We start from the raw sequence: 12,417 nt of genomic DNA, 5'->3' as shown, positions 1-12,417 counted from the left end.
AATGATCTCGCCTTTGGCCCTCAAAATCCTTCTTCAAAATTCTCCCACCACCCCAGTCGAGCTGGTGTGGACTCCGGCCCATACGGGTGTGGGGGGGAACGAGGCAGCATACAGGGCCGCTCGAGAGCTCACCGTCCGAGCTGGTCCTGGCCTTGAGCCCTTCCACGGAGCCCTATCAGCCCGCGACAGACTTGTTACCTTCAACGACATAATCTCGCACTACCGCCTCTCCCGCCGCCAACTACCCCCAGCCGCTCCGACCTTCTCCAACGAAGAGGAACGCCTATGGCGACTCACCCAGACACGTACTCCCCTGCCGATATCGACTCACCTAATCTACCCTTCTTTGTACCTCACCCCTTTGTGCCCCGACTGCGGGTCCCTCGATACCCAAGACCACTGCATGTGGCAGTGCCCCCACAACCCATTCCCCCCTTTCACTGACGGAGAGCACTGGTCGAAGGCGTTGTGCAGCTCGGACCGTGAGGTCCAGGCTAAGGTCATCCAGCGAGCTGCAATGGTCACCGGCCGGTTACCACCGCCGGTCACCCGCTACCCAGACTAGGCCCATGGGACTCAAAGTTTCTCCCTCTCTCTCTCTCTCAGCACCAGAGTGTTGACGCGGAAATGTAGCTGAACTTCGAAATAAAACGATTTTTTGTGCACTCTTGGCGGCGAAGTTCTGAAGAAGACGAAGTTCACTAAAACAGTGGCAAAGGCAAAAACATCATGTTCCTGGTCCTGGTTTGGGATTTGGCTACCACTACAGGCGACGGCAGCTGCTGAAGCCACCTTTAGAAACGGCTTACATCATTTTTTTAGAAAACACTATTTCCCATAACGTTTCCTTTCACAAAAAAAGCATTTGAACCCTTCTAAGACATTTTTCTCTATGTTAAAAACTTCTAAAATATGAGCGCATTTCTCTTTTTGATCATTTTCACCAGCATGCCTAACACATTTAATGCATTTGCGTTTTCGCGTGTAGCACGGCCCGCCCAAATAATGTCATTCGGTATCTTAAGACCTTAAACACTTAATGTCATTTTTCGTGTACGTGCGGCACGGGTATAAAACTGGTGTTACTGTTCCCCACAAATCAAGTAGATACTTCTTATTTTATTCCACTTCGGCCGTAGCTGCCCTAGTTTTATCGCTTGCGTAACAGGTAAATAAGTACTCGGCTGCCATTTTGCGCACGAATTCAACCCGGCACGCTCGGCCACAAACATCGTGGTAGCTGCAAATTTGCCTGGATTTACCAAGCTGTGCCGTACATGTTACACCCCAAATTTACTAGAAAAAAAAAAAAACCGCTTACAACCCACTTGGAAAAAAAAAGTATAATACGCATAAGACATGTGCAGTTCGGACCAGGTATGTCCCATCGACGTTTTTGAGTTACTTCTAAACAAGGTGACTCAGGCATTCATTCTGGCCTCATTCCGTCCGATTTCAATATCATGGTATTCCCTGAAACTGAGTTTCCTTTGAGACTGGGTTATAAGGTAAGCGTGGATGCTTGGAAGGTGCTTTTCACTCACAAGAGTAAATAGGCTCGGATCGTTTTAATATAGCCGTACTCACCGCCGCACCACCAACCTGTTTTCGTTTTTGCCAATAGCGTTTCCCTCGAAGAATTGTTAAAAACTATGCTCATATTTAGGTCGTGGTTAATATGATAAGGCTTTTACGCCTGGTGAAGAGGCGGAGTATACGAACAGGCGATATAACCGGTTTTGGGAGTAGAAAAGCCCTTCTGTGGAGGCCCGTTTTTGCAGCACGTAGAAATAAGAAAACAGGTTTAAGTAGATAAAAGAAAGATCGATTTATTGAACCAGGAACTGGCGGTTACGGTGCGAGGAGCACAGTAGGCAGAGACACTACGATCGGTTCCACAAACTCCAAACGACGCTGGCGTCAGCCAGAGCGTGTCCCTACGCGGCCGCCGCACGAATGCCTCGATGGACTCCACAACTTTCTCATGCACATTGTCGTTGGCGACTGTGAACGCGTTTCCGTACATGTAAGCGGTGAAGCGTACACTCTAAACTTTTTTTCCACCCATATACTCCCTAGAGGTTCTTTTTCGCCTGTCCTCTAGTGATCCTCCTTGTAGGAGTTTTTTTACTACATGGAACAGGGAGGTTTTGTTTACCTCCTCTAAACAGGGTGTTTTTAGGTGATAGAAAGCAGGTAGTTAGGGAGTGTTAAGAAATGTTAGGGAGAATTTAAGGAGATCAAAATGGAGTATTATTTACTTCCTCAAGGCGTTTTTAAGTGATGTTTATGGAATTTTTAGGCGGTTGAATAGGAGCCTATTATGGCTCCCTTGGGAAGTACTTATGTTATTTTAGGGGCGTTTTGAGGAGGTTCAAGGGAAGCATTTACTTCTTTTGCATGGAGTTTTACGTTTTGTAGGCCTCGCGGGGGGAGTTTTTAGGAGGTTCAAGGGAAGCATATATTTCTTTTGAATGGAGTTTTGCAAAGTTGGGGCGGTTTTGTAGGCCTTCCGAAAGGAGTTTTTTCAAGGCCACAAGGGAGAGTTTCTAGTTCCCTGCGGGAGTACTGATTTCACACGGTTTTGCTCGGTTTCAGGTTTATTTCAAACGAACTTTCGCAGACAAGTTTACATGGTACATGGTGTACACAAGGAGACTCCGAAATAAAAACTTAGGGCGACCTCCTATAAGAAAGAAAAAAATGGTAAATTGCTAAAAACACGCCAGTTAGGAATGGAAGACAGAATAGAATGCTAGTTGAACAAACCGTAGAATTAATATTACTACAAGAACTGGAAATACGCGAAAAACAAAGATAGGCGCAAACACAACCACATGGTAAGTGAAATCATTATATAATACTAGAGGATCTAGAACGCGTCAGTACTTATCAGAACTTATCAGAACGCATCAGCACTCAGTACACAAAGTGAAAAAAAATGGTTGCAGTGTTTTACAACAACAAAAAAATTTCAGTTGGTGGTGAAATGAGCGATCTGTGTGCTAGTTGAACAAACTGTAGAAACAATATTACTACAAGAACTGGAAATACGCGAAAAACATATAGGCACAAACACAACGGCATGGTAAGTGACATCATTATATAATACTAGAGGATTGAGAACGCGTGAGTACTTATCAGTACGCATCAGTACTCAGTACACAAAGTGAAAAAAATGGTTGCAGTGGTTTACAACAACACACAATTTTTTAAATTGGTGGTGAAATGAGCGAGAGCTGTGTAACCATTTGATATTGAAAGGTAACGAGCATTTTGTAGATGGTAAAGGCACAAGAGATAAATGATGTAGGAGACAGACAGCAATGAGATGGCTATGGATAAATGAGTAATATAAAGAACGAGAAATACGCTGCGGAAAATACCAGTGCGTTTTGATAAAGACACAAATGCGCCAAGAAAAGTGACCCAGTCTGAGGGGTTAATTGCAAGGATATAGAACAAAATGGGTGGTATCGCGACAGCTTCTTCAGAGTGAGAAGAAAAAGCCATGTAATTTGTGTTTTTCCGATAATTTTGAGTTGATTCATTTGGCACCAGTTGCCAACATTATTTAGATAATTGTTTCAAGTTATATTAGTTGGTTAATATTATTGCTTCACTAAAAGATAGCTGTATTATCAGCATACAGAAGGGCACATCAAATATCCCCTGTTCAGTAAAAAAAAAGAAAACGTCAGAAACATAATACGAAATTCTTTAAACTACTATCCAATGATTACAGGATTGAAAACAAATAAAATATTGGTGAGGGATATTGATGCGATAAAAGTTAATTAGTTCTAAATCCTTCCCACGTGGTTTGGTGCTGGCAAGGTCCAGAAAGGCATGTTCCACAAACGTTAGAGCTCTGTGTGCCTTCTTGGGATATTGAATGTTGAAAACCCAGAACGATGCAAACAGACTACACAGTCCTCCCAGTAAAGATGATGCAGTCAAGACACTCTGGCCATCGATGCGGAGGCTAATTTCCCCGTTCGCGGAATGCAGGCAGGGAGTCAAAGGAACATCTACCTGAAAAAGCAAAAAAGAAAAAAAAATGCCCCACATGTAAAATGCAAAACAGACCCTATGGTTAAATGAACTTAATAATTCGATACAGTAATAAAATTATTATGCCAGGTTCCCTGCGAATTTCAGAACTTAAATTAGGAATGCAAAGCCTTCATAAAACCAAGTGCCAGTACATTAACCATCGTGGCTTTTGCAGCAATAAAAAAGATATTACTTCCGCACAATATACTCGAGCACAACTTTAAATGACAGTGAAGTTAAAATGCAAGTCTCTCTAGGTTGATAGACGAGCTCACGGAGAACACTATTATACCCCTCTTGCACCTGGAATTTGTTTTAAAATAAGGTTGAAACTAGCAAAAACACGTTTTCACCGGAAGGGCTTAAGTGGCCTGACGCGCACAACTTCTTTCTTGGCTGCCGCTGGATGGTGCTACTCGTCCATACTTGGGGTGGCAGTACCGCTTTCCAAGGGAGCATGCGAGCTACGCATGAGAAAATCGTTCGACGCCAAAACTTGCGAGGCCTCAAAAGGCCAATGTTTTTCTTCAGTGAAGCCTAAATACTGATCACAGGTCCAATGGAGAAACATTTTGCTTAGTGGTCTCGAACGGCAAATGACAGGGGAGTTTGGGGAAGCATGAGCGATTTGACCGGAACTGACCAAACTGCTTGGTACGTGGTAATGTTGTATTCAGTTGCTTGTATACTGCTATTAATCACCGCTGCTTCACTTGCTTCCGGTTTATCCTGATGCAAACAGCGACTGCAGTCGTGTTTGCGTCACGTTTGATGAGCAGTTGAACAGCGATTTCTCAGCACTTAAGGCATCTTGACACTAAATCAATGCTGAAATGGCTATGCGGAGGTCCGACTTCCGTTTGAAATCAACTTGCTGGTTGTCTTCAATGACCCTTTAACAACAAGTTACCCTTATGCCTCATCACTGCAACCGATTGTTCCTCCGTGTGGTGCAAAGTGTGTTACTGTGAGTACTTTCAACGTGAAACGAACCGTTTCTGTGATTTGTAGGACTGATTCTGCTATTAATTACTGCAGTGACAACAAGCTATGAAAGAAAATCCCGCCATCTGCACGAAGTGAATGATGATGAGAGGGGCGAATCTAAAATGCTTATCAGCAGACAATGTGACGCATTAAGTGCAAGCTGCTTTCATAGTGTGTGCATTGACATTAGGATATGGCCCTCTGGCAGAATGATGCGCTGCGCGAGATTTTGCCGTACCTAAAAGGACAGGCAACTCATTTTTACGGATTATAGGATCTGTAAAAGGGTTGCGAGTTGGGCGAGTTGGTAATTATGCATTGCGAAAAATAAACTGCGCGCAAATTAACGAGGACAAGAACACATGAAGACGGCACACGCGCACACTCGCAACTAGTTTATTATTGCACAATTCAAAGCTTTATATGCCCAAGCGCCCAATTGCCACGCCCCCAATGCGTCACAGTTCTCGGTGCACTCAGCCGAAAATACTAAAAAACCGTAACAACAAAACCACAAAACGAACTTTGAGGCGCACGAAAGGCGAAAAATCAGCAAAGATAACCGCATCATACATGGATTAAGACCTTCCTTCCACCCCCAACACGCATTCCCAGAAGCCCCGACATAGCGCTCAATGTGCGTCTAAATATGCGACTTCTCGATTAAGCAGGGCGATAGAGGGATGACTGATACATTCGGAACCAGCTTTTCTGATGTGGCTGGCTTCTACAATTTCTCGCGTTTGCTGGTTCTTATGTCGCAAAAGGATGGCTGTGCGCTCAAACACAGGGACACAATCAGGTCTGCATGCGCGGCAATGAGAAGATAAGTGGCTCAGGTCACGTTGAAAAATGAAAAAAAAAAAAAAATATACGGTACTTTTAGACGTCGTACGCTCGAGTTTGTGACAACGTACCCGTGTGCGGCTCTGTCCTGAAGTTCGGAGAAATGCAGGCGGGTTGTGTTATATTTCTCGTCTTGCATTACGCTTTCTTTTATATATTAGCGCCCTCTTTCCCGATCTCTCTACCTTCCTTCCCGCTTCCGTCTGACTGCGCTGATTTTCGCCAGCACGAAGTAACCGCCACGTTGCTTTGATACGACGCCGCGCGCGACAAACGATTTTACCTCGAATGCCCTGTTACAAACCGGCCCACAAAAGAATGCGAACGCATACCCCAAAACCCACAAACAAGTAAAATAATACGAGTGTGCGCTTTTTTCTTTGCCCGTGCGTGTACGAGCTGTGAGCGGCACGGGTACCCGGGTACTTCGCTGTTAACCCTATCCAAACGTTTGACAAACGCATCGACTGATGAAAGACCACTTACCAGCGAGCTGTCCACACCTGTCGCCGTATCCAAATGCTGTTTGCGGCCGTTCCTCGTGTGACAGGGGCACATGAAAATCTTTCCACCAAATGGCACTACTAGTAGTTCACAAATAAGAAAAAACGACGGCCCAAGGCGAGGCTTGAAGCTCCGGCCGCGCCGAGTCACCGGCCGCGCTGCGTTGATAGCACAGAGGTTGTTTACATCCGGGCAGCCAGTCGTGCCGCCAGGGCAAGTTGAGTCGCTGCAGTCGGGTGTGTTGGCGCGCTGGCACGGGAATTTAAATCGTCTATGTATGCGCAAGCAAGCGAAGCAGATGAGCGTTGCAATTGTTTGCAACGGCGAGAACTGCCTCTTCGTTAGCAGCAGAGTTCGACACCACCTATCGCCAAAATAAACAGATTGAGACAACACGGCCGCGCTCTCTGCCTGTGATCGCGCTGGTTGAAGCATCTATACGGGTATACGTACGGTATTGGTTTTGTAGCTGCGTGCAACCGTCGCGTCCTGCTTACTCGTTCTAATTAGCATTAGGCCACGGTTGAAGTGCTGGTGCGCGGAGACAACAGAAGACTAACATGGCGACCGCCCGCTTGAGATGATTACCTCAGATAGGGCGTTTATTGTGGACGTGGTAGTATACAAGGAACCGAACGCCATCTCACAAATGGTGTTAAGTCGTTCTAAATCCTCCCTTTTGCTACCCGGATGGGCTACGGTACTACCATGGAGGTTCGTCCACTTCTTTAGATCATGCCTAGGGAGTACATTTTTTGCTATAGGTACTTTTCAGGGAATATTACTTGATTAAAACTCCAGTTCCGGCTAGTTTGCGTTTACAGTGCGCGCTGGTCATCCACGACCTCGCTGGACAGCAGGGCCTCTCACTGCTCCGTCGATGGCGCCAGGACCCCTGGCAGTTCCTTGCACTCCACAAGATGTGGTAGAGGAAGAAAAAAATATCTGAACATATTCATTGGCGGATCTTTAGGAATTCGTGAGCAGGTCTTCCTTCTCGCTCCCGAAATCGAGGCTCGGCCCGATGCACACGCCTTGCTTCTCCTTCAGAAGTACGCGACGCAGTTTCTGGCACGTCCCCAGTACACCGTCCAAACGGTTTCAGTGGCCATATTCGCTCGCTTTATCAGAGGCATTGGCGGCCTGTCCCTCATTTTCTTGCCCACAAGTATCGGCGTTTTGTCGCCGTGATTTTCATTCCTTCCTCTTTCGACGCCTCGTAGTGGCTGCAGACTCCATTTTAGAATGCGTGGGAGGGGTGGCGAGAGTCACGAGAAACGTCGAGAGGGTGTGCGACTGGCGCATCGGCTGAGGCATGTGCACGGGCAGCCGCGCTTCGACGTGACGTCCCTATAGCAACGTGCTCCGAGAAGCGAAGGCAGCGCCACCACATCATTGCGCCCTCTCGTTCTCAGTTCTGTCACTCTGTGGACAAATCGACGGTGGGCATTTTCGCGGGCGGAGGGACGCCGACGACGCATGCATCGCACACACGCATGCACGCGCGCATGCCATATTTCCCACCAGTCGTGCTTCGCATCAAACGCCTCCGTCGTGCATGTGTCTCGCGCTTTAAAGTAAAAAAAAACATTTATTAACTTAAAAATAATCAATAGCGGTGTTACGGTATACACTGAATGTCACATGTTCAGTGAAGCGGTGTGCACGTGCACGTTTAGCACCGACGATTCCGCTCGTCGATGCTGTTGGTTCCGCTGGCAGACGACACCGCAGTTGCCGCAGGCCGGGATCGTGCGGTGGAAGTCAGTCTACCAGGTGTCTGGATTGTCGCTGTTCATCCATTACGAGTAGCGCGTTATCTTAATCTTTTCTGCTACTCTAAAAGGGGTTCCCTGGAGCTTTTTGTTACCGCCAACTTCGCGCAGACATGTGCCATCTAACCCGCCCAGACAAACCTCTTCTAAAAAAAAAAAAAATGCGCTCACGAGCACTCGGCATTTTCTTGATATTTTTTTTCTGCAACATGGAACTTACGGTTAGTAACAACAGCTCCGCGGTCAGAAGTCGCCTATACAAACCCTGTTATTGTAATTTTTTTCTGTGTGTTCGCACTGAATATGCAATATTTGCCAAGGCTGCTTTGCCTGGCATATCGGGGTGTTGCGCGTATTACGTGAGTGTTCAACTTTTTCCATGTCCCTTCCTATGCACACTGTGGGTAAATAAATTGGATTAAAATTGAAGGAAAAGAAATAAAATCAACATAAATTAGTGCGAGGCAAGTGTGAAGCGTATACTTCGTAGTGCAGTTGATTGGCAACAAATAATGATAAGCACCACGATTTCTGTGCCGATTTATTTCTTTTATTTTTTTAATCATACAGGTACCTAGTCGCCCTTACGGGCTTCACTGTTGGGTGGAGAATGAGCAAAGGAATACAATACAGTTGGCGTGTTGATCAAAATATTTGCGGATATAGAATTATATAAAATTTTAAGAACAACACGCTGTTTAAACAGCCAGAAGTACCGCATAACCTTGTAAATAGAAGAAAAGAAAAGTGTTGCAGGGCAGCAAAAGAAAAGCAACTGGAAGTACAGAACTTGTCAAAAATTACTCCCACCTCCCCTCGCGGGAACCCCTGTGTAGATAGATGCGAGGCATAGTGGGTTCCGTTGTTGTTTCCGTTAGGTTGATTCTCCTATCGCGTGAAACGTGCCGTGAACCCCCTGCCGCGGCTATGACGCAACGTGGCGCGGCTATGACGCAACACAATCCAAAACAATCCACTTTAATCCAATCCAATCCAAATCCAACCTAATCCAATCCAATCCAAACCCAACCCAAGCCAAGCCAATCCAATCGAATCCAATCCCATGCCCCTCGCGAGAGTGTTCGCTATCGGAGAGGAGAGGGTGTGAGCGGCGGAGAGCGCAGCTCGCGCGGCGAGGAGAATGGGAAAGGGGTGTGGGCGGACAACGACAACGGTGTATGGACGGACAAGGCGAGTGAATGAGATGCCGTCGCATCTAAAACAAACAGTAACCATTATTTACCAAAACAACGGGAAAGAAACATGCGATTACGGCGACGTACAGTGAAGAATTGGAGAAGCTTGCACTAAGTCGCGTAAGGATTAAACCATAGCGGAGCTGGAGGATTTCTTTTTAAGTGAGCGCTGAAGGAAACACAACCACGCATGGAATTAAGTTTGAAATTGTTTATCTCCATGTTCCGTCGTCGCTTTTCACTGTGGTAATAGTAGTCATTGTCATATCTATCTGTATCGTCGTCTTGCTCATGCATGACCGGCGGGCCCGGATCGTTTTGTCCGCAGGCTTTTACAGCACTCCCAAAAAGGAACGCGTGAGCACGCGCTAGAACAAGCGGCAACCGGCTTCGCGAACTGGGCGGCTGTAGCTCGAGCTGTCTTGTGCTCCCCCCTTAAGGCACGGACGCACGTGAACTGTTTTCTTGGTATTTTTTTGCGAGCGCCGCGCGCAAGCCTGGACGACGCCGGGCGCTCCTCGTGAGGCGCGTGTTCACAAGCGCGGTAAACGGCGGCAATAACTATAACTCAGGGTTTCCTGATGACGTCACACAAATTGCGGTCAGCAACAACAGCTCCGCTGCTAACAAGGTATCGCGAGGTTGCAGCCTATGCAGCTAGAGTCCCGCCAACTGTGACCGGCGGCTGTTTCTCTCTCCCCGCTTGCAGGGCGTGACGATCGAGGACGTGCGCCGCATGCTGCAGGCCTTCAGCGACTCGTACGGCACCCAGAGCGTGCTGCAGTCCGAACTGCGGGTGCTCACAACGCTCCGGTACCGCCTCGACGTAGCCACGCCGCTTGTGTACGCCGGGGTGCTCCTGGACGTCATCGGTGAGCTTTTTGCTAGGGTGCCTCGGCTTTTGCCTGCTCTTTACGCCCTCTATGGCATGCTTTGTACGCGCGTGTATGTATACCCGTGTTTTACAATCTCCGTGACGCCGGTCACGAAGTGCCTGGCTACCTCGGTCTTCCAACCTACCAAGCTACCTTGGCTTACCCTTGAGTGCGTATACCGCGAACCCTCGTGTCCTACCGAAAGAACTGTTTTTTTCTAATAAAAGCATCAGTATTTTATCTTCCGGGTCGCATGATATGAAAAAAAAAAGCCGCATGCAGTTACTTCAATATTTCAGGGTAATTGAACGCCGTGATACCAGAGATTCTCTGTTTATGACGACCTAAAAGATGTAGAAAACGTATACCTCAAGTCGAGATGCAATGCGAATGCACTTCGTTGCTCTCAGTAAGCGAACCGTTAAAGACTTATGCGCTGGCTCTGGGGATTGAATCGAAGCAATATAAAGCACCAAAACCCGAAGCGTAACGTCCTCGCCACGGCGTCGAACGGTGAACCCGTTTTAGCAGCGTTGCCATGTGCAGCCGCATAGTGCCTGTAAGCGCGGTTGTAAGAAACTGCGGTGGTTTAATAATTCGAATTCGTGCCGCAGTCACTATTTGTCTGGTGTAGGCGACTAACAACAACAACAAAAAACTCCCACACAAAATATTGTCACGCGTGGAATATCCGCAGGGGAGCTTTACTCTACGGGGCGCCCCAAAGCACAGGTGCGGTTTTGGCTTACAAAACCCTGGTTTGAGCTTGCACACACACCAAAAAAATTGTAATTTGACGATAGAAATCTTTGTAAAAACGGATGGCATCGTCAAGCCGGCAGGGAAGCACCACCTCCCCCTTTTCCTCTCTTCCTCTCTTGGGCCACCATCTGCACACTGCCCAGTGCTAAATCTGACAGCTCCCATTCCATCAGGCTCTGTTACCTCCTCAGCAAGAACGCACACACCCATCGGCTAAACTAGTTTGCTTGCCACTGGCTTGTCAGGCAATCTGACGCAAATTTAGAATAAGAAATGATACCCTTTGCAACCCCTGAGTAGAGTTAACTCTACGTTACGTAGTATAGTGTTGGCTCGAGCCATAGAAGATGTGGCAATATAGTGAAAATGTTACAATAGCTACTGAGTGCAACACGCATTACATTGTGTTTTCTTTCCTACGGGGAAAATGGTGTTCGTCGTAGGAGGAGAGGAAGGCATAAGTCAGTGGTGGCGTCTCATCTCACCACGTAAGCTTCCGCGTGTTGTTCACATGGGCACCTTTCATTTATTCGGCCGTATACATGAGTAAACATGGCAACGAATTCTCCGGACGTGCAGCTCCAGGCGTAGACGACAGGATTACAACGCACCCAGTATGCAGCGATCAAGACAGCGAGGTCTAAGGTCAATGATCACACCCCTGGATCTCAGATTCTATTATTCCTTGCACCAGGCCCCGCGTGGACATGTGTCATTGTACGCACGTGTGGACACGAGTATGTTGCACATGACACCGCGGATATAAAAAGGGATTGAGATCGATCGCATAAACACATAACCGAAAAATAGCGATACACGTTAAATACCCACAAGGGAGGTTCAGGAATTAATGCACGGATAAGGTCAGCGCACCGCTTGTTTTCGTGCTTGCGCTTCTCATATTTTGATAGTTTTGTCAGCGGCAGGTTCACGTTTGCGTTTTTAACGTATTCGACAGCAATTAGTGGGCGCTAGTGGGCCTCGGCTTAAATTGGCTGCTAACGTTTCCGCGGCGACCTTATTATACGATCGCAGGTCACAACGACCCGAGCTTCAACCCGAGGGACCTCTACCCGACCACGTTGCGCTTGCTGCAGGGCTTCTACGTGGTTCGCCACAAAGTCTACGAGCGTGCCTTCAAGCATCTCGCGCACGACCGGAGCGCCAGCCAGCAGGAGAAGACGCGGTGAGAGCCACCTTGTCTACCATACCCAGTGGAGGGCGTCGTGACGATGTTTTGAGCTGCTTTAAGGTTTAAAGTGATTTCAGGCCAAGCACCAGAAAATTCTGAGCACATTTTCAACGTCATGAGATCAACAGTGCGGCAAGCCCCCAAATGAGCGGTACGAGTTAGAAAACAGACGTATTGGAAGGCTGGCTTTGAGGAGTAGCAGTTACGCACAAGGAACGAGGCAG

General features: G+C 47.3%; 1 protein-coding gene across 1 annotated transcript in view; it reads left to right on the top strand.

Annotated features, from left to right (window-relative positions):
• LOC144145793 (cyclin N-terminal domain-containing protein 1-like) overlaps nucleotides 1–12,417 on the top strand; it is a 134,260-nt gene that overhangs the window by 114,584 nt on the left and 7,259 nt on the right. Inside the window, exons 4-5 of the mRNA XM_077677532.1 lie at nucleotides 10,074–10,236; nucleotides 12,037–12,187. Of these exons, the coding sequence (XP_077533658.1) occupies nucleotides 10,074–10,236; nucleotides 12,037–12,187 (314 nt within the window). The remainder of the gene's footprint in view (nucleotides 1–10,073; nucleotides 10,237–12,036; nucleotides 12,188–12,417) is intronic.

The sequence above is a fragment of the Haemaphysalis longicornis genome, unplaced genomic scaffold (assembly GCF_048455015.1).
Source record: "Haemaphysalis longicornis isolate Haplotype H1 unplaced genomic scaffold, Haemaphysalis longicornis Haplotype H1 scaffold_7, whole genome shotgun sequence".
Lineage (NCBI taxonomy): Eukaryota > Metazoa > Arthropoda > Arachnida > Ixodida > Ixodidae > Haemaphysalis > Haemaphysalis longicornis.
The sequence above is the reverse complement of the archived record's forward strand: the minus strand, read 5'-3'. Positions and strand labels throughout refer to the sequence as shown.